Source organism: Oreochromis niloticus, linkage group LG15 (genome assembly GCF_001858045.2).
Source record: "Oreochromis niloticus isolate F11D_XX linkage group LG15, O_niloticus_UMD_NMBU, whole genome shotgun sequence".
Classification (NCBI taxonomy): Eukaryota; Metazoa; Chordata; class Actinopteri; order Cichliformes; family Cichlidae; genus Oreochromis; species Oreochromis niloticus.
Genome location: NC_031980.2, coordinates 10,241,004 through 10,261,997, shown reverse-complemented (window position 1 = coordinate 10,261,997; position 20,994 = coordinate 10,241,004). Strand labels below are relative to the sequence as shown.

Sequence of the window (20,994 nt, the reverse complement as noted above, 5' to 3'; positions counted from 1 at the left end):
GAAAATAAAAACTGTAAGGAAGCAGGACTCTGGTTATGTGTTTGGTGTCACGAAAGCGAGGATTTGACAGTTACTTCCAAGAAGGATTTCACAGACTCATCGATGGCAGCATGTGACTGACAAGCTGCATCACAGAACAAAGAATGTGGAAACTTAATAACTCACCACTATCCACAGTGCTTTGTTCAGTGCTCGGATTTTGAAAGTACACCAAAGGGAATATAAATTTAGCCAGTGGAAGAAAAATTATTTTCACTCCGTGTGCAGACTGTCTGGAGCCACAAAGGTTATGCTCACTTGTTCCTGAGTGCCTTTCTTTCTCACAGGAAAGTATACAAGATACTTTTTTTTGCAAATGATTACAAAGTGCCACCAGGAAAAGTCTAATATTTGTCTTGAAGGGAAAACAGCTCAGGATGTCTTGAGTCACATGCCAGGAACAGATTAGCTCAATCTTATAGACATGCAAGCGTGATTAAAGGAATCTCTAATCACTTAATCACTCAAAAACAATGCATTTGAAGTTTTATGTAAATTTGCCTTCGCTATTATTAGGCACGGATAAATACAGATTCCTTGAATGCGACTTCAAGCTGCCTAAAGCCAGGATGTTGACCTTAGTGTGAGCAGGCAAACAAGCGAGTCATATGATTCTGCAGCAGACTGAACCACTGTAAGAGAAATCCATATAAAGTCTATCAATAATCTGTTATTCAGGAAAGTTGTGAGGCTGGTTTTAAGTGGGTACCTGAGAACCTGAGAAGTACATAAAGATTATTGGACATTATGGGCTTAGGAGTGGGTTGAACTGGGTAAACAAGTGCCTAGCAAGCGTGACTCCTGAGAAACGGTGATACATGGCCAATAATTGAGATCAGACTAGGAAGCGTCAAAATGTGTGTGTGTGGGTTGTTGTTTTTTTTTTTTTTAATTTAACAAACACAAATACAATATGCAAAATAAACAGACCTTTTTCAATTACAAAAGAAGCATATGTAAGTTAATTAAGAAAATACTTCAGGGCATTTTTTGTCCATCATATAGCACTGAGATCTAAAAAAAATATTTTAAAATCATTCCTCCATCCACTGATGTGGGGCTTGATCTGTATATGTTCACATTTATGAGCAATATTTTTTTTTATAACATACTCAGATTGTTTGTCAGAAAATCTTTAAAATATGTTTAATTGTTAAAAGAAATAAAATTTAAAACAAAAAACAAACAGGAGAGGGCAGCAACACTCCAGTTTAGTCTGTCTGCCTCAGAAGAAGAAGAAGAAGAAGAAGAAGAAGACGTCTTTACGCGTCATTATTGCGCGTCCTCAGGTAAAGAAGGACCCACGAAGGCTCCAAAAACAACGCGGGCTAATGTAAACTTCGAAACCGTATAGTCACTACAAATCCTCCATATAAATAAACTGTAATTGGGAAAGCCTGAAGCATATACGGATGTTACGTTCTGTCGATGCTGTGTTACAACAAAGGAGTGAAGTTTTCCCTCCGAGCTGGTAAAAACGAGCCGGCTAACGGAGCTAGCTAACGACCAAAGCTGCTGTGGCTGCGCAGTTTCGTTTCAGCTGAACTCACCGAAAACACCCAGTAGACCTGCCAAGTCTGTTCACGTTAGCTGACCACATATACTTTTTAAATCGGCATGGGTCAGTCTGCAAGACACCTGCAGCGAAAGCAGTAGATAACGGGTCATATTTGAAGTTTTTTTTTCCTCACCTTTGAAGATTTAACGTTTTATGTCCAGTCCTGGTAACGCAGGCTAACAGGTACTCCTCGGGTTTCCTGTAACGTTAACTCTGTTCTGTTTATGCTAATTTTCAATGTAACTAAATAATTTGACCTGCTTATTATATTCTTAATTGATGGTTAGCTGTGCTTTACATCAGCTATCATAACAGGACACAACAGTAACTTTGCGCCTTATTATCCAACTACTGAAAAAAAACCCGATTTGTGCTCTTTGTGTTGTCTTCATATTGAGCATTCATATTTTATAAAACATTTAAGGGTTACAGCAAAAGTTTGTTTCTATCCTCAGCTTTTTAAAAATTGTTTTGACAGCCTAAAGTGACATCTTAACCATAATACAAAAATTGTCGACGATGATTATTTATTTAACACTTTAATTAAAGTGATAATGAAATAATCCACTTATTCTATATCAAAGTGATGAACTTGGATATAGATATAGATTCTTAATTTTGTAGTGAAATCACTGAGAATTACTGAGCCACTAGTCTTGAGCCGTCTCTCATTTCTTTATATTTTGCTAGAAAAATGGGATAAAACATCTGCGAACATAAATGGAAATACAGTTTAAAAGGCACAGAGATAGTTTGTAAAATTCAAGAAAGCTTGAAAATGAATAATTAATATGATCACCTTTACTCTCAACATAGCTTTGAACGCTCCTTGGCAAGTTTTCTTGTAGTTTCTTTAAATAGCCTTCAGGAATAGTTCTCCAGGGCTTTTTTGAAGTTTCTTAGGTTGTTGGCTGCCTTTTGTTTTTTATCAAAATGATCCCACACTGCTTGAGCAATGTTGAGGTATGGGCCTTGGGGAGGCCAATCCATGACTGATAGTGCTTTAGTGTGTGCTTTTACTGAATTGGCATTGCGTTTGGGATCATTGTCATGCTAAAAAATAAATGAAGCTGTTGCCAGTCAGATGTGTTTGAGATGGTATTGCGTGGTTGATCAGATTCTGGCAGGACATTAATTTTGATTAGATCTCCAACCCCACTTGTTGAAATGCAGCCCAGAACATGACAAAGCCTCCAACATGTCTTACAGATGGCTGTAGACACTCACTGCTGTACCTCTCTCCTGACCTCACTTCATGCTGTTGACAGTTCAAAACAAAATTTTTTATCCTTAAGTATGGCTTCTTGACAGCTAACCCTCCACTGAGACCATTTCTGATGAGGCTTAAGTGAAAAGTAGATGGATCAACTGAAGGGCTAGATGCATCTCTCAGGGCATGTCATGTGCTGTAGATAGTTTTTTAGGTCTGCTATTCCTTCTTTTGTCTTCCTTGTGTCCAGTTTCCACAATTAAAAATAAATAAAGGAAAGAAAGTCTGGCTGTTTGGAAGCAAATTATAAAGAAATGGATGTGGCTTAAAACTTTTTCCAAAGTCCTGTATATAAATTAATGTTGTCTTGTTAGGTCCTGTAAGGGCTTGTTTGACCAAATGTTTGGTATTTTGTGCTCTTGCTGTTTGATAACCTTTGTTTTGTTTTTTAATCCATTCATTAGTTACTTAATTAAATCATTATTAAAGAGTTCATAAAATATGAGTCCATCTCATACATGTTTGCATCATGTGCCTTGCATTTTAGTTGACATAAACTTGTAATATTTGTAATACTTATACTTAATACTTATAATCTGTATGCTGTTATTCTTATTTTTTTCTGTTATCTTGGCTCTTTTTCAGCCGTGATGAAGAGACGAGCCGATGTGTCTTTTGCATCACTTCATGGGACAAAGAGGCATCGTGATGACAGCAGTTCAGATGACGAGTCAAGACTATCCCGTCAAGGTAGATAATTAAAAAAAAACAAAGACAACAACAGAAAATAGTCTTATATTTAGGTACAAACCGGAGCTTTTCTTACTATAGTTAAAACTGAAGCACCTACTAGAGATTTTCGGTTATACATGGGCCAACAGCACACTCCTATTTCAGTTTCTATTGTTAACTAAATCATTAAACCAGGCGAAGATCATTCCTGCCTTCAACTGCACAACCAGTTTTATTTTATATGTGGTCTTAAATTCTAAACTAAGGATGCCTCTCAAAAAGCCCATGCCACAGCAGCAGCAGCATACAGATGATTATGTGGAGGAAAGTGCCACTGCAGACTCTGGGGAAGCCGACTTTCAGTTTGAAGTTAGCTCCAGTATGTCTGCTGAGCCTAATCTGGCCTCTTTGGCCAAGGCGTTTAAGAGCTTCATACAAATTCAAATGGAGAGAGATAAAAGACAGGAAAAGAAGGCCGCCAAGCAGGAGGAGAAACTCGGCGTACTGTCGCGTCAGGTCATGCAGCTTCAAATGGACCTTGAAGCCATCAGAGCTGGTCAACCACCACGAGTTCCAGCCAGAGAACCCACGTTACAAAGGTTAGAAGAGTCGGACAACATTGAACATTACCTTTCCACCTTTGAAAGACTGGCAGAGGTCTATAACTGGCCACAGCAACAGTGGGCTGTCCGACTAATTCCACTGCTGACAGGGAAGGCGTTAACCGCTGTTCTGGCCATGGACCCAGCATACACGAAAGACTATTACCTGCTGAAGACTGTTATCCTGAAAAAGTATGGGATTAACAGAAATGCTTACCGCCAGAGGTTTCGATCTTACAAGACACCTGCTAAAGAATCCCCCCAAGAATTATATGCACGTCTGAAGCATTTGTTTTGCAAGTGGGTGGCTTATGACACCTGCACAAAAGAAGACATTATGGAGAAGATGGTCCTTGAGCAGTATCTTAAAGTGCTGTTCCCAAAGGTGAAGGCTTGGGTCAAAAGACACAACCCAAAGACTGCTAAGGAGGCTGCTGACCTGGTTGATGCCTACATGATTGGTCACAAGGGACCAAGGGTTAACTGCTATGCTGGCCTGCTCAGACAAACACGGGGTAAGTTTGGGGTAGGTGGTGGTTCAGCAAACTGTAGTAAACTATATTAAACCCTTCTGCTTGGTACAAAAAAAACCCACACACAAAAGTATACTCTGTTTAAAATGTAATATTTACTTCCCAAGATACACTCTCTGTCACTTTTAGTAAACATATTGATAAACGGGACATTGTATCCCAAATACATTCCTAAAGAACTGTGGGATGTAGAAGACAGTACCCACTGTGTGTGTACATAGATGTAGTTTGAATTTGCCCACTGTATAACTCTGCAAGCACATGAAGTACATACTTTACCATGACTTTGGAAAGTAGCAGCAATTCCTGAGTTGCCATATCCTGTTCTTATTCTGTTAAATCTAATACAAGAGAGTAACACCACATTGTGTGGGAACATCACCAGGGCTAGAAGAACGTAATCAGAGGCTCCAGAAATGTTAGAAAACCAGTGTTAGTTCAGTTAGACCTTGTATGCTCAAATTCTGCCACAGCTGGTCTTGCTCGGGTCATATTCAGTCTCAGTCCACTTCTGGAGAAGCTGCACCAGTAACACATGCAAGCTAATATCGTTCTACAATGTGGATTTCAAGGGCAGCATATGAAGAAAGGCTGGAGAGGTGCAGAGGGCAGTTTGGAGGAAATGCTGGTTCTGTCCTCAGTAAAGGAGTTACCTTTTCTCAAGTGGGATAAGTTGATGCCATCATATCTAAAGTCAAGTGATACTTGGACCTGTGGGTTGGTATAGAAAGTTCATTCCTAGATTCTCTACACTCTATAACTTGACAAAGAAGAACCAGGCCAGTAGGGTTCAGTGGATTTGGTCCATGAGTGTGAAGAGTCCTTTCAGACCCCTACCGAAGAGTTACAGCAGATATTCATTGCTCAGGCTGATGCATGTGTCCTGGGCTTTGGAGAAGCTCTGCTGCAGGTTGAACCAGGAAGCATGCATGCAAGTATTTGAGGATGCAGAATGAACGCCTTGGCATAAAGTGGGAATTGGACTTAAGTGTGATTTGTTGGAAAGAAAGTTCATCCTCTAGAATGGCAACCAAGCACTATAATCGCTGAAGAACATGAGGGATTCCCCCTCCAAGATAACAAGGTGCTTCCTGGCCATTCAACACCTTTGACAATGTCTACAAGACTGTAAAACAGAACTGCATAGCTGACTGCCTCTCCAGGATCCCACAGGTGCTGTCTTCAGCAGGAGGAGGGGGAAGTTGCACGGAAGAAAATTTACATTTTCAACACACTAGCAACTCAATTATATTCTGTTTCAACAAGCCAGCAAAATCTCATAAAAATATCAACTACATGGGAAAAATGAGTGCATGATTTGTTCCTGTAAGAGGAGCTAATCATAAGTGTGCTTCCTCCCCATTGAGCCAGTTCTCATTTACAAGTACATTAATGAAGATATGGTCAGCCATTGCAAAGAAGAATTTTGACCTAGTGAGAGTCCTTTCCAGGTGCAGTGGTATACCAGGAATGGACATGAGGCTGTAGCTTTTAAATGTATTTTATAGATGCGTAAGATGGTCTAAGATTGTTACATTTGATGGATAATTTGTGTGTGTGTGTGTGTGTGTGTGTGTGTGTGTAGACTCTAGTCAAAATGACTCCCTTAGTGACCAGGAGGATCAAAGACCCGGGTTCTCGATGCCCTCCATATCATCATCATCATCATCCTTTGATACCCAGGACAACGACGCCCCCTCGCAAGCCGCCTCCAAGTTCGCTATGTACAACAGTGTGTCACAGAAGCTCATGGTAATGTATCAAAACCCTCTCTAAGCTGAGGTGTTTGACAGTTTTTATGTATTTTAAATTTTGTGTTTTGTTTTGTTTTTTTCAACTTTTCCGAATATTTCCAAAAAACAAAGAATTTGACCTTTGAGTTTTATTAACTTATTTGTTTTTGTTGCTACTTCTTACACTTTCAGGCCAAAATGGGCTTCAGAGAGGGCGAGGGTTTGGGTAAGTTTAACCAAGGACGCAAGGAGATCGTGGAGGCTTCTACTCAGCGAGGGAGAAGAGGTCTGGGTCTCACGCTGCAGGGTTTCCAGGGAGAACTTAATGTTGACTGGCGCGATGAACCCGAGGTAGGCAGTAGTCCTTTTTGGCATTTGTGTTTTTTAATCTTCAGGTTTGAAATAATATATGTGAATGATCAATCAACTGTCCCTTGATCTCTGTTTTGTCTCTTTTCCTGTTTGTCTGCACAGCCCAGTGCTGTCGAAAAGGTTGATTTTTTCCCAGAGTGCACCACAGAGATCCCAGACGCTGATGAGCTTAGCGACTGGATGATCCAGGGACCGGTAAAACCAGAAACTCAGATTCTCACTTACAGATATGCATGCATCGCTTTTGCAGGCTATTTGTATAATTCCTGATTTTCACTCTGGACAGAGAAAACTTAAAATTGAGGATGAGACTGAGTTTTGCACAGAAGATCTTTTGCACACTCTTCTACGATGCAAAGTGAGTTACATCAAGAATTTGCTCCTGTTAAATTTATTCCCACAATGTATTTAAATTGTGGCAAGTGTACACCGGGAAAAAAATGATGGAAGGATCATAGATTACACAAGTTTACATATTTCTCAGCTGTGTAATCACTGCGCCTCTGTGATGTTTAGTCAGTATTTGATGACCTGGAGGGCGAGGAGATGAGGAGAGCGCGGACACGCTCCAACCCTTATGAGACTATTAGAGGAGGTATCTTTCTCAACAGGTCAGTCTTTGGGTAGTAAAAAACAGGAAGGATGAGTAGCCAGTGTCAGTAATATATAAGTCATTTCCTTTTTTAATAGTAGTTTGCTGCTGTGAGTATTAATTTAGGTTGCTTTTTACATTTTTTAAATTTTGCACAGTATTCTATGGCCTGACAGTCATTTAAAGACAATGACGAGATGTATTATGTGCGTTGTGTATTTAGAGCAGCTATGAAAATGGCCAACTTGGACTACTGTTTCGACCATATGTTCACCAACCCAAAGGATTCCCAAGGGGTGAGTGGGTCAGCTAATTAATACTGAACTTTTTTTGTTGTATCACAGCACAAAGTTCCATATAAACAGATGGTGACGTAAAGCTTCTGTCTCATTATGCAGAGACCTCTGACGAAGGACCGCGAGGGCGAGCTTCTTTACTTTGGTGATGTGTGCGCAGGACCTGGAGGCTTTTCAGAATATGTGCTGTGGAGAAGACGCTGGCATGCCAAGGGCTTTGGCATGACGCTGAAAGGACCCTGCGACTTCAAGCTGGAAGATTTTTATGCAGCACCGAGCGAGCTGTTCGAGCCTTATTATGGTACGTTTACAAAAGACGCACGTCACACCCAGGGGACAAGAGACACGGCTTTGTGTTTCCAGTGATGAATGATTCAGTGAAATCTTCACCTCCCTGTGTCCCAGGTGAGGGAGGCGTGGATGGTGACGGTGACATCACTCGGCCTGAAAATGTGACTGCCTTCCGAAACTTTGTCATGGAGAGCACGGAGAGGAGAGGGCTTCATTTCCTCATGGCAGATGGGGTAAGAGTAATATTTGTAGGATATGAGGATAAAATAAAGGTGGACAAACTTCACAAAAGGTTCCTGTGGCTTAATGTTTGGATCAGTTTCAGTATGGTCTCTGTTTTTTCCCAGGGCTTCTCCGTGGAAGGCCAAGAGAACCTCCAGGAGATCCTGAGCAAACAGCTGCTGCTTTGTCAATTCCTCACTGCAATTTCTACACTCAGGACGGGTATGCATGTCTCTTTAAACGCTTGTAAATTGACACACTCACTAGTGTTCCTAAACTTTCTCTTTAACCACCTGTCACAGTACAGTGCGCATGTGCAGTATGTTTATATCCCCACATTATAGCTGTGTCCCAAAACATAGGCTGCATCCTCCTGAGGCTGCATTTGTAGACCGGTTACATCACAACGACGTGAAGAAGGCTGTCCCAATTTGTAGACTCCTCCGAATCCGGCCAACAAATGCATCCTCCTTTTCCCCAGATTTGAAGGATGGGTCGGGTGTATCTTTCGTGGCCCACCATATCCCAGAATTCATAGCGCAGCCCAGCCAATTCCAGTTTCCAACAATGGCGGCCGCTACTAAGTTTTAATCTTAATCTTATTAATCTTTCTGGGTCACAAAATATACTTTTAAGATATTTTCAGGCGAGAATGTAGCTGTGTAAACTTCAAATATCTGCTTGGTTTATCAAGACATCACATATTTGCAAAAGTGCTGGAACGTTTTCGGAGACGTCTGTTACCCGAACCGCTCGATAGCTAGCCGGGGGGTTCAATGGTCACTTGAGCCTGCGAGAACAGCAGACTCCCGGCTTCATTGTTTTCAGGCCCCCGCGGTCTTTCGCTACTCAGGCTAAACATGATATATAAGTCGCTCGGATAACTTAAAAATGTTATTGTTGGGCTTTTTTCAGTGTTTTATTTGTTCCTGAGTAAATCGGTTTGTCTGAGATCAAAGTTATTAGATTGGATTAGATTAAATAACTTTATTAATCCCTCGGGTGGGTTCCTCCGGGGTTTTTACACAGCTGAATAAACGTCAAACAAAAAACTGATTAAACAGAAGTGTGAGATGGTCGAGAATTTACACCAGCTGTTATATTTTAGATAGCAAGGAGCAGACGGCTGAGTTTATTAAACTCCTCCGAAACAGCGGTGACGCAAATCTGAAGGCTACACCGTCCCATTTCACAGCCTCGCACTTCTGGCCTTCTTGGTCCTCGAAGGACCCGGCTCACGTAGACCGCGAAGGACAGGTCCTCAGGAGGATGCAGCCTATGACTTTGGACACAGCTTAAGTCTCACTTTCTCTCCCCTAGGTGGCCATTTTGTCTGTAAGACTTTTGACCTCTTCACTCCCTTCAGCGTGGGTTTGGTGTACCTGCTCTACCTCTGCTTCGAGAGGATCTCGCTCTTCAAACCTGTCACCAGCAGGCCTGCAAACTCTGAGAGGTGAGCCCATGTTATAATGTGTCGTTGTACATGTGAGAATACGATCAGAGTGTGTTTGTAAAATAGCTACATTTTCTGCCACCTACACGCTACACTTAAGGAGCTTTTGTGGCATCCCATTCACCAAGATGGGCTTATAGGGATAGATCGCCATGGTAAATTGTGCTGCAAGTCTAAACTGCTGCAGATTAAATCTCTCAGCCTGCTGCGGGGAAAGTAGGATGATCTATAGATCCAATATTGGATTTATTAGGGGGTTTATTCTCACATTGTCATCCACAGGTACATTGTGTGCCGTGGCCTGAAACCTGGCTCAGACGCAGTCAGGGAATACATGTTCAGAGTCAACCTGAAGCTGAACCAGCTGAGGAACACGGACAGAGACGTTACAGAGGTGGTTCCGCTGAATATCATCAAGGATGACACTGACTTCTACCAGTTTATGGTCAACTCCAATGAGAGGTAGAAATACTCAGTATCCACAAAGCCTTCAATCACTGCTTATCAAACACAGAGACTGACAAAGATGGTGTTTAATTGTCTCTTCAGCCTTTGTGCAGTCCAGATCAAGGCCTTGGCTAAGATCCACGCTTTTGTTGTAGACTCGTGAGTAACCACTGTTGAACATTTATCTTTGCTGCACTATAACCACGTGTTTAACATGGTGTTTTTGTCTGGAAACTGACTGGGTTACACTGCCCCTAGGAATCTCTCAGAGACGAGGCAAGCTGACATCAGGAAGGAGTGTTTGAAGCTCTGGGGAGTGAGTACAGAAGCCGATATACATACCAAACTGAAAGAGAATTTTGAAAGAATGAATAGAAAAAAATACAAGTTTTTATGTACACTTTATGTTTATTTATGTCAATTTTTAGGTCCCAGACAAGGCCAGAGTCGCTCCTACTTCGTCAGACCCAAAGTCAAAATTCTATGAGCTGATTAAGGTCAGTTAATAAATTTGGGTTTAAAGCAAATCCTACTGGGTACTGTACAGCGCTGATAAATGAGCTCTGCCATATAGACGGTAGAAACTAATTAATAATTAAAAGACAAATGATTTTTTCATATGAAACAGTGTTATAAATAGGCTCATTAAACTTCTGAATGTGTCTCACTTTCTGCTCTTGTTCTGCTTCATATCAGAGCCCAGACGTGGAGTCGTTCCAGTGTAAGCCGACTCCTCTCAACTCCACCACACTTGAAAAGTTGCGCCATGTCCTGGACTACAGGTGCATTGTGGGAGGTGGAGAGCAGATCTTTCTTCTAGCGCTGGGGGTGAGTTGGATGAAAAAATGTGGGTCTTAAACTTGTGCTTTGTGTGACACGGAAAACAAAACATAACAGGAAGCACTCCAAGACCTCAAACCTCCACCAAGGCAGCTCCATCTGTGGGCTGTATTTAGTGCTAAGGGAATAGTATTGTATTTTCTGTATGTTGTCAACACACACAACACTTGTAAGAATCATAGTTTCTAACTCATAAGGCTTTTTGTTAGTTCCAGTAAATGGTTAAGATGACCTTGAAGACCTCGGTGGATATAAGCTAAATTTTAATACATTGTTAACACGATCCCACTCTACACTCCTACAGTTTTATCAGCATTACTTCAGGCAGAAAGAATGACACACTCGCACAAACACTACCAAAAACACAACCTTGTTGGCGGAAGTAATGACTGAAACATGTAATATTATTATTAAAAATAAGGCATGGCTAAAGGTCAGCAGTGAATTCCTGGTAGTTAATGCGTTGGATGGAGGAGGAAACTGTCATGTCGCATATTGAGGCAGGGTTTGATGGATGTGCCAGAACGAGTTTGATTCACTGCAGTTCAAAACCTGAAGGGGACTTGAAAGGATCTGTATTAAAGCCGGAGACCATGGAGTGCCTTCAGAGTGCATATTTGAGCTGTTTTGTCAGCATACAATGAGCCAGCAGCGTCATAAATTCTGTTGTGTTTGCTCTTTGTTTTGATTGAACGCTATAACTACCCCAGAGACTTTACTGTCTGCGCGACTTTGATCAAACCTGGTTTCCGATGACTTTTGCAGAAGTCTCAGATTTACACCTGGGATGGGAAAATGCCTGTGCGCTGGAGGAAAATGGAGAATTTCAAGCTGGAGCTGCCAAGAGATACACTTCTAAGTGTAGAGATTGTCCAAGAACTAAAGGGCGAGGTGAGAGAATGGACTAAAACTCTGTGACAGACTCAGGTTTTCTTATCACTTATTATTCTGATCCTCTTGGACTCAAATTTTCTGTTTAAACATTTTTTAAGGTATAGACCTTTTACAGCTAGCCTCAATCAGAATGCGTGACTTGCATTGCGGTTTATGCGCAGCTGAGTAGGATGCTTTCTGAGCTGTGTTACACTCTCCCTTCGGTCCTCAGGGCAAAGCTCAGCGCAGAATCAACGCAGTTCATGTAATGGATGCACTAATACTGAACGGCACTGATGTAAGAGATCAGCACTTCAACCAGCGGTGAGACATTTTTATCCTCTAGCTTAAAAATGGGTCTTTGTATGAGAAAAAAGTAGAAAATCATTAAAAAGACTAGTAAAATATTCCCTGTATATTCATTTTTATATTGTAATAGTTTCAGATAATCTTCATTGTATCTGCTAAATGATGTTTGTTATGTTTCCAGGATCCAGATGGCTGAGAAGTTTGTGAAGGCGGTGGCTAAACCCAGCAGACCAGACATGAACCCCATCAGGTACTCCCATCTGCTTTCTTTTAATTTTATTTTCTTACTAACTAAATATTAGTTTATGTAATCTCACATGGAGTATAATACCTAAAAATAATGCTTACAAGTACTGCTGTGGTAGTTGTGATTGAACGCCGAGCAAAATTGTGAAAGAAATCTTACATGCAGTTTGGTAAATTACAAAGATTACAAAGCATCATCTTTTTTTCCCCCAGAGTGAAGGAGGTTTACAGGCTGGAAGAAATGGAGAAAATCTTTGTCAGGTATGGGAAGACAACCCTCTGAGTTTACTACTGCAGCTTCTTAGATTTGTCCTGTTTTTCAAGATCAAGGCTCCTTTTATGGCGCTTGTCAGAAAAACTTGTCATTTCCTTCCCCACCCAGACTAGAGATGAAAGTGACGAAGAGCTCAGGAGGCGTCCCGCGTCTGTCCTACACAGGAAGAGATGACAGACACTTCCTTCCCACGGGCCTCTACATCATCAAGACTGTCAATGGTCTGTATGTTGTGATTTGTTTTAACTGCGAGCGCAAACAATGCTGCGAGCAAAATTTATTTATTTATTAGTAAGTAAATAAATGCGGGATTTCTTTTCTCCTCCACCATTCAGAGCCATGGACAATGGCGTACAGCAAAAACTCCAAGATGAAGTTCTTTTATAATAAAATAACCAAGGAGTCGACCTATGCAATGCCACCGAACTCTGCTGCTCCTTTCCAGTATGTACCGTCCTCTTAATTTCTCTCTTTATTCCAGAAATTCACATCTGAAAAAGTTCATATGCTTTTTAAAATAAAAATAATAACTGAATGTAATATATTTTAAGATCTCATAAGCTCATATTTTATTCACAATAGAACACAGGAAACGTGTTAAACAGCGTTTAAGCTGTTTTTACTATTTCATGGAAAATATTGACAATTTTTTTTCCTTGCAGCGTATGCCACTCCGAGCGGCTCTTCTGGGCCTGGGTGGATGGGGTTATAGTTCATGATTCTCAGACCAGAGTGGACCCTGAGAAACTGTCCAAAGGTGACGTGCTGGACTTCATACACCAGCATTACCAGCCCTGAAAGACTCCCAGTCACAAGGCTTCGTCAGCTGCAGACTGTACGCTGAGTGCGCCGGGTTGTGAAGCCTTGGCAAAGGGTGCAATGCAGTTCACTAATCGTCATTTCATTTAACAATCAAAGGACGGTTATTAAAATGACTTTACAGCTGATTGTTTTTATGAATCCAATGCTTACTGTCTCGTTAAATATCAATAAACTGCTTTGAAGGTACCTCCATGTTATCTTGTTATCAGGTTGGAGTTGTTTGCTGCTGTTTTTAGCAGTGACATGTCCTCGTAAAACTGATGTTTGACAGACCGGTCTATTTTTCAGTCTTTTCCACTTCCTTTGACTCGACCTTTGATTTTGAATTGTAATGAGGAGCATTGCCTTATAGGACAACATGGAGACAAAGGTGTTTGCTGTGCCCTATAGATTCAGTTTCTCCAGTTCCTCCTCAATGCCACTCTTGTTTTTGCGCACACCGCATTAGCAGTGACAGATAGGGTCACAAGGTTAAACAATGAATCCACATCTGTAATTATTCTTTCTCACTGCTGGAAGCATGACTGGTCTTCTAAAGAAAACACAAGGGTCTGTTTGCCTCATCTTTACGCTAACAGTGTCCTGGTGCTTTCCCTTGCAAAACTGTGTAGCATGTAAATCACCCTTTAAGTCGTTCTCACAGTCATTTCAACGTGCATTCAGAGATGGAGCAGCTCTCTCCTTTCCACACTTCTCTGTCATCTAGACTGCGTGAGTGAAATTTGGAAGGTGTCCCCTTTAGTTTTGAGGTTGTTTGTAGCCCACCTGCTCTTTAAAATTGTGCCTCCATATCTTCTAGTTGTGTCTGGTTTTTGTTTTGTTTTTTTTAATGCTGCAAATGAGTTATTTTTCTGGTGTAAATTTAGCTCTCAATCTCTTTGATGTAAATATTAATAAATAAATAAATGGGAGACGCTTTTCCCACAATATATGTTCAACTGCCTGGTGATATTGGGTGGAGACAGTAGTTGGAGTAAAGGCTGGATTAAGCTTTTAGAAGGCAATGGGTGTGCTCATATACCAACCAAATTACACAAGTGCACACAACATGTTGTAGCTTAGTTGTTTTGCACACAGCTTTAGAAATGTGGTCAGACTGGGAATGTGTTAATGTAGATTCAGTAAAACCCAATTTGAGCCCAGTATAAGAAAAATAAAGCTTTGGGGATACTAATCTGTTCACTCTGGAAGCATGAACCATTATGAATCCATTTCACCTGCTGTGTAAGTACAAGCATTAACAAGTGCAAGTCAACCCTCAAGGAAAGCAGCGGTTTTGCAGGTGGTTGCCACAGAACTGGCTTTCTCCTGATGACTACTGGGGTGTTACCTGCAGCCTATTTAGGTTGCACAGGTCATCCACACATATATGTGGTATTGCAAAAAAGGTTTGCTGCGTTTTCCAGCACACTCTCAAGAGCTGCATGGTGCTGGTCTGTGAGCACTGGCCCCACTAAAGGATGTCAGAAGCTCATGCTGGTCCTTGTTGAGTCCGTTTCTGATGGTTTGGTCAGTAACACACAGGTGAGCAGCCTGCTGGATGTCATTGTGCAGGCCTCCAGCAGTGCTCCTGTTCCTCCTTGCACAATCCCCTGCTGGGTTGATGTTCAGCCTATCAGGTCTGTCCATAGATTCCTCCACTATGGCACATCCACTGGTATCTCTGAATGTGCCATCCTAATAATAAAAGGTCTGATCCTCTGGGTCATTTATTCCACATTAACTTTCTGAATTCTTTCAGTTTGACTGGCAGCTCATAAGATTGAGAGTCGCTTCGATTAACAGCCTCGCAGTCCTCGCAGTTCTGCTGCTTTTTACACATTACACAAGAGAAACATTGTGTTTTACTCAGTGAGCGTTACTCTTTTACCTTCAACTTTGAGCACAATAAAATCCTATTTCACTGGAATTTTTCAGACACGTTATCATTTCATCATCTTACATCAGAATAATACATCCCAACCAATTAGAGTAGAAGGTTATTATAGATGACTAAAAGTAGACGTGAAAATTGTTTCTGTTAACTGAAATAAAGATAAAATTGGATGTAAAACCTGTACTAAAATAAACGTATACGGCAAAACTCTTATGAGTTATGAAAGAAATAATCAAACAGATGCAAAGTTTCAGTAACTGGTTTAAAAATATATATATTTCTAGTAGAAGAATTGTTGTAAATGACTTCATATATAATTGATTTGCCATGATAAAAAGTCTAAATGATGTTGAGCAGAAATTGCAACAAATAAAACATAATTCTATAAAAACTGTAAGTGGCTAGAAAAGACTGCGCTGATTACAATGTAGAGCACAGTATGTATAATAATAAGGACAAGGATACTTGCAAAACAGGTCGTTTCTTTATTTTACATATAACCCCTTTTATAAAGCCTGTTGACTACAGCCTGTCTGCTAATATAAGCAAAGACATTAGACATTAAATAACACACACACACAAACACACATCGGAAATCACTTTTTGGTACGAAAGGGTGTACACAATCAGACCAAACCGGTTTAAATTCAGGCTGAAGTTGAACTTTCCAGGAGAAGGCTTGTATTTACTCGGGGGCGTGTCCCATTGTGACGAGACAATCGGTCCGCCAATCAAAATGCGCATTTATGTAACAGGAAGAGATGTTACGAAAACAAGCGCTCCTCACAGCACACACCTTGTTCGCCCAGACATTGGTTACCAAACACTCGAGTTGACTGGTAATTATGTCTTTTTCTATCTTTATATATTATTATTATTTTACTGTAAAAATAATTTTGCTGTGTTTTGATAAAAAGCTACACGTCCACCGAAATAAGAAAAAAAAAATCGTAATTGCGTTTGTAGAGAGTTGTTGAATAACCTAAGATGCGCGGTTTTACATCATTGTGTAACTTTGCAGCGGCTGGAAAGCTGAGTTTGCGTTTGTCTTGTCCTTGGAAAAGGAGGTTTGGATCATCAGTCATGCTGAAAGCTGTGGGACAAGTGTTGTTCTCAACTGGTCTGCAGAATCCGAAATTCACTGCAGAGGAGAAAAAGGTAAGTGCTCTGCAGTTTAGCTCATAAAACTGAATATTGGACCTTTGGTCTGAGTTTGTCCCCACTGTCACGGGACAACAGGGTGATGTGCATTAAATGGGTGCTTGATGTTCAGTCGACAGCAGAGGAAACCACAGTAAACATGGTTAAACTATTAACCCCTGTGTCGTGTGTGCACCGCGTTATGCATATTTCCACTTTTTGAATTTTAAGTTGTTATGATGCTGATTTTATCCAGTAGATCATCCAGATGTTTGTGCTGAATAAAGACAAATTCGAGAAAGTCTTGTCTGATATAAGTTTTTAACTGATTAACAGCCCTTTTTTGTTGCATTTTTAATTTCATAATGAGCTAAATGTTTTCAAGTGGTGAAATGTGTGAACTGCAGGCAGGTCAGTTCCGCACCCAGACTCTCCTGTTATGAAGCTGTGCTATTGTAATAGATGGAGTATGTCGTTAAGCATAAATATAAAAGGCCTTTTTTGAGAAAGACGTCATCTGGATGCCAGCTGTATACGTTGGATAAGCTGTATGTGTTGTTGTAAAACCTGTATATACAGCAGGGGTGGAACTACAGGAGGGGGCAGACAAAAGAAATGTCTGACAACAGAAATTTTCCATTTTGCTTCAGTGCATTTTAAATGAGCGTTGGCCCAGAGAAGAAGGTAGTGTTTCTGGATCATGTTTCATATAGCTTCCTCTTTGCATGACAGTATTCATGGATGGTGAACCGTGTTCATAGACAGTGATTTATGGAAGGGCTCCTGAGTCCATGCAGTGATTTCCATGACAGACTCGTGCCTGTTTTTAATGCAATGCTGCCCGAGAGCACAAACGTCACAAGAATACAGAATTTATTTTGGGGCCTTTTCTCGTGCACACGGAAATTTCTCCAGATTCTGAGATTTTTTTGATATTATTGTGGCGAGCTCAGACACAGAGGAGACAGTGGTTTCTTGGGAGCACAGCCGTTTATTAGAATCGGCCCAGAACACTGCCGCTACCTCCCTCCTCAGCGCGGCAACAACAACATAACAACAAAAAAAGGCGCTCTCTCACCGGAAAAACCGTCACTCATCACCATGACAACAGAAACATAACTATAATAACAAAACCCCAAAACAGCCCTGACCCGCTACATAGCCCCCACCTAAGGGGTCAGTCGTCCCCGACAGCCCCATTACCCCACACAAAGTCCTGTAAGTGTCCAGGTGCCTTCTTTTGGCACACCGGCCGGTCTCGACCGGCGGGGGAAAAGTCACTCGGATCAGAACCTGGGATGTCAGCAGCATCCCCTGCCCCGGCGTCTGCTGAAGCGAGCGGTCGGTAGGGTGAAAGCCTGTCCCGGTGCAACACCACCATGCGCCCCGGGCCCGGCATGCGGATACGGTATACCACTTCCGTTAGCCGCTCCACGACCTCCGCCGGCCCTTGCCAGTGACTGCACAGTTTGGGGGACACTCCTCTCTTGCGAACCGGGCAGTACACCCAAACCTTGTCGCCAGGCACAAAAGCCTCCCCCCGGCACTTGGTGTCGTAGGCTCTTTTCTGTCGTACTCCGGCCCTGGCCTGGGCCTGGTGGGTGTAGTCGTGAACCACCTGCAGCCGCTCCCTCAGCCTCCTGTAGTAGTCCATCTCTGGCCCACCATCAATCTCCGGCTCGGGGGGGGACCCAAACACCAGATCCACAGGCGTCCGGAGCTCCCGCCCAAACATCAAAGCGGCAGGTGTGCACTGGCTGGACTCCTGAACCGCAGTCCGATACGACCAAAGGACCAGGGGCAGATGTCGGTCCCAATCCCGCTGGTGCCGACTGGTGAGAATGGCGAGCTGGGTAGCCAGTGTGCGGTTAAAACGCTCAACCAGGCCGTCGCTTTGCGGGTGGAGCGGTGTGGTTCTTGTTTTCTCCACCCCCAGCCGCCGACAAATCTCCCCGAAGACCTTCGATTCGAAGTTGTGCCCCTGGTCACTGTGGAGCTCAACCGGGACCCCAAAACGGGCGAACATCTCCTCCACCAGGCTCCTTGCCGTCGTCGTCGCACTCTGGTCCGGCACCGCGTAGGCCTCCGGCCACTTTGTGAAATAGTCCATCGCCACCAGCACGTACCGGTTCCCTGACTCCGTAACGGGGAAAGGCCCTAGGACGTCCACTCCCACTCGCTCCATCGGGGCCCCCACCAAGTACTGCTGAAGGGGGGCAGTGGAGCGTTGAGTGGGGCCCTTCTGCGCCGTGCAAGTGTCACATCAGTGCACGTGAAGTTCCACATCCCGTCGACAGCCAGGCCAGTAGAACCGTCCTCTGAGGCGGCGGAGAGTTTTGGCGTTCCCATAGTGGCCTGCCCCCACCGAGCCGTGGACAAGCTCAAGCATCTGCGACCGCAGCGACCGAGGCACCAACAGCTGCAGGAGATCTCTGCCCTGACCGGGGCCCGCCATCTCCGGTACAGGAGGCCGTTGTGGGTCTCCAGGTTGTTGTGCTGGGAGTAGTAGACCTTCATCTCGGGCTCCTGACCCGACACCCCCGTCCAGTCCAGGCGTTGCGCCGCCTCCAGCCAGGCCCCCACCTGAACCAACGTCGCGTCAGCCTCCTGCTCCCGCTTCAGCTGCTGCGTTGTCAGTGGGAGCCACCCCCTCCGCTGGCTGTAGCCTGAGCAGTAGCCACCCCAGCGCCTCCTGGGCCCGCTCCTCCTGTCGCAGACCGTAGCGGCACTCGACGGCCATGCAGGGCCGTCTGGAGAGGGCATCAGCGTTGCCATGCTGCCGACCTGCCCGATGCTGGATCTCGAAGTCGTAGCCCTGAAGGACCTCCAGCCAGCGGACCACCTGACCTTCTGGGTGTTTGAAGTTCAGGAGCCAGGTCAGAGATGCATGGTCAGTGCGCAGGAGGAACCGGCAGCCGTGCAGGTATGGCCAGAAGTGCCGCACCGCTAGCACTACGGCCAGCAGCTCCCGCCGGGTCACGCAGTAGTTCCTCTCGGCTCGCCCCAGAGCACGGCTGAAGTATGCCACCACTCGTTTTCCGGCCTTGCCCTGCTGGGAAAGGACCGCCCCGACTCCTACATTGCTAGCGTCAGTGTCCACAATGAAAGGTTTCCGGGCGTCGGGGTAGGCCAGAACTGGGGCTCTGGTGAGGGCCTCCTTCAGCTGTGCAAAAGCCGCAGCGCAGGCATCACCCCAGCCAAACGGCTGGCCCTTGTCAGTCAGGGGGTGGAGGGGACTGGCTATCGTCGCAAACCCCTTGATGAACCGATGGTAGTAGGAGGCTAGGCCCAGTAAGCTCCCCAGTTCTTTGACGTTCGAGGGAGTCGGCCAGTCCCGGACTGCAGCCACCTTTGCGGAATCGGTGGCGATACCTTGAGCGCTGATCACATGGCCCAAGAACGTAGTCTCTCTCGCCAAAAGCCGGCACTTCGCAGGGTTGAGCCGCAGCCCAGCTCGACGGATGGCGCTGAAGACCTCGCTCAGGTGAGACAGTGCACTGTCGAAGTCGCCACCGTGCACCAACAGGTCATCCAGGTACACAACACGGCGGCTACGAGGGATGTTCACGAGCACCCTCTCCATCAGCCTCTCAAACGTCGCCGGTGCATTGCAGAGCCCAAATGGCATGACCCTGAACTGCCACAGCCCCTGTCCAATGGTGAATGCAGTCTTAGGCCTTGCTTCGGGGGCTAGCTCCACCTGCCAGTAGCCACTGCGTAGGTCGTGGGAGCTGAACCAGCTGGAGCCGGTAACGTAATCCAGGGCCTCGTCGATCCGTGGAAGCGGGTACGAGTCCTTCTTGGTGACTGCATTGAGACGGCGAAAATCCACGCAGAACCTCGGGCTGCCATCCTTCTTCCCCACCAGGACCACGGGTGCCGCCCATGGGCTGTTGGATGGCTCGATCACCCCAGCCGCAGCCATCTCACGGATCTTTTCCTCCGCCACCTGCCGTTTTGAGAGGGGCAGCCGGTGTGGGCGCAGACGGATGGGTTGAGCAGAGCCGGTGTCGATGGTGTGCTGGACCAGCCCCGTCTGCCTGCAGTCTTTGTCACTGGCGGCAAAGATGTCCACATTCTCGTCCAGGAGGCACCTCAACCGCTGGCGCTGGTCAACATTGAGACCTACGCTGCTGCGCTGCCACAGCTCACCAACAGCCTCGGTTGTCTCGGTCGAGGGAGATTTGTCGGGCTGAGAGGCCGGGGCTGAGGTGAGTAGAGATGACCTGGAGCCACCGGCACCCGAAATCTGCTGAGCGGCAGCGGCCCGACACCTGTCTCGTCTGGCTCTGGTCACCTCCTCTCCCTGCTTTTGACCGCACTGGAGGGCAAGAGTCTCTGTGCCAAAAGTGATCGCCCGCTTTGCGGTGTCGACGGAGGCCCCCCAGTGGGTCAGCAGATCAAGGCCGATGATGCACTGGTCTTGAATGTCAGCAAGCCAGAAGTCGTGCACCAGCTCCAGATCCTTCACTCGGATCCGCAACGGTTTCTTCCCCCGCATATCAGCCCTCTCACCCATCACTGTAATCAACTG

At 44.4% G+C, this 20,994-nt stretch overlaps 1 protein-coding gene across 2 annotated transcripts; it reads left to right on the top strand.

Moving 5' to 3' along the window:
• The first annotated feature begins 1,242 nt into the window (after window positions 1-1,242).
• cmtr1 (cap methyltransferase 1) lies at window positions 1,243-14,375 on the top strand. Of its 2 annotated transcripts, none has more exons than XM_005454697.4 (24): window positions 1,243-1,328; window positions 3,453-3,557; window positions 6,260-6,426; window positions 6,600-6,758; window positions 6,882-6,974; window positions 7,066-7,137; window positions 7,296-7,390; window positions 7,595-7,667; window positions 7,770-7,968; window positions 8,073-8,191; window positions 8,306-8,402; window positions 9,501-9,633; window positions 9,916-10,095; window positions 10,183-10,239; window positions 10,339-10,396; window positions 10,509-10,577; window positions 10,777-10,908; window positions 11,686-11,811; window positions 12,026-12,117; window positions 12,284-12,352; window positions 12,562-12,609; window positions 12,731-12,843; window positions 12,958-13,066; window positions 13,285-14,375. In XM_005454697.4, exons 2-24 carry the CDS (start codon window positions 3,458-3,460, stop codon window positions 13,418-13,420), a joined length of 2,496 nt encoding a protein of 831 aa, XP_005454754.1. In that variant the 5' UTR covers window positions 1,243-1,328; window positions 3,453-3,457; the 3' UTR covers window positions 13,421-14,375. The 2 variants fall into 2 exon arrangements, with proteins under 2 accessions (XP_005454754.1, XP_005454753.1); XM_005454696.4 differs by having other exon boundaries at window positions 1,306-1,780.
• The last annotated feature ends 6,619 nt before the right edge of the window (window positions 14,376-20,994 follow it).

What these genes read in the sequence shown, in the direction of transcription:
- cmtr1 (XM_005454697.4), top strand. Translation starts at nt 3,458, where the DNA reads ATGAAGAGACGAGCCGATGTGTCTTTTGCATCACTTCATGGGACAAAG. An exon ending in AGGCCTGCAAACTCTGAGAG is followed by an intron (nt 9,634 to 9,915) that starts GTGAGCCCATGT and finishes TGTCATCCACAG; the next exon opens with GTACATTGTGTGCCGTGGCC. An exon ending in CACGCTTTTGTTGTAGACTC is followed by an intron (nt 10,240 to 10,338) that starts GTGAGTAACCAC and finishes CACTGCCCCTAG; the next exon opens with GAATCTCTCAGAGACGAGGC.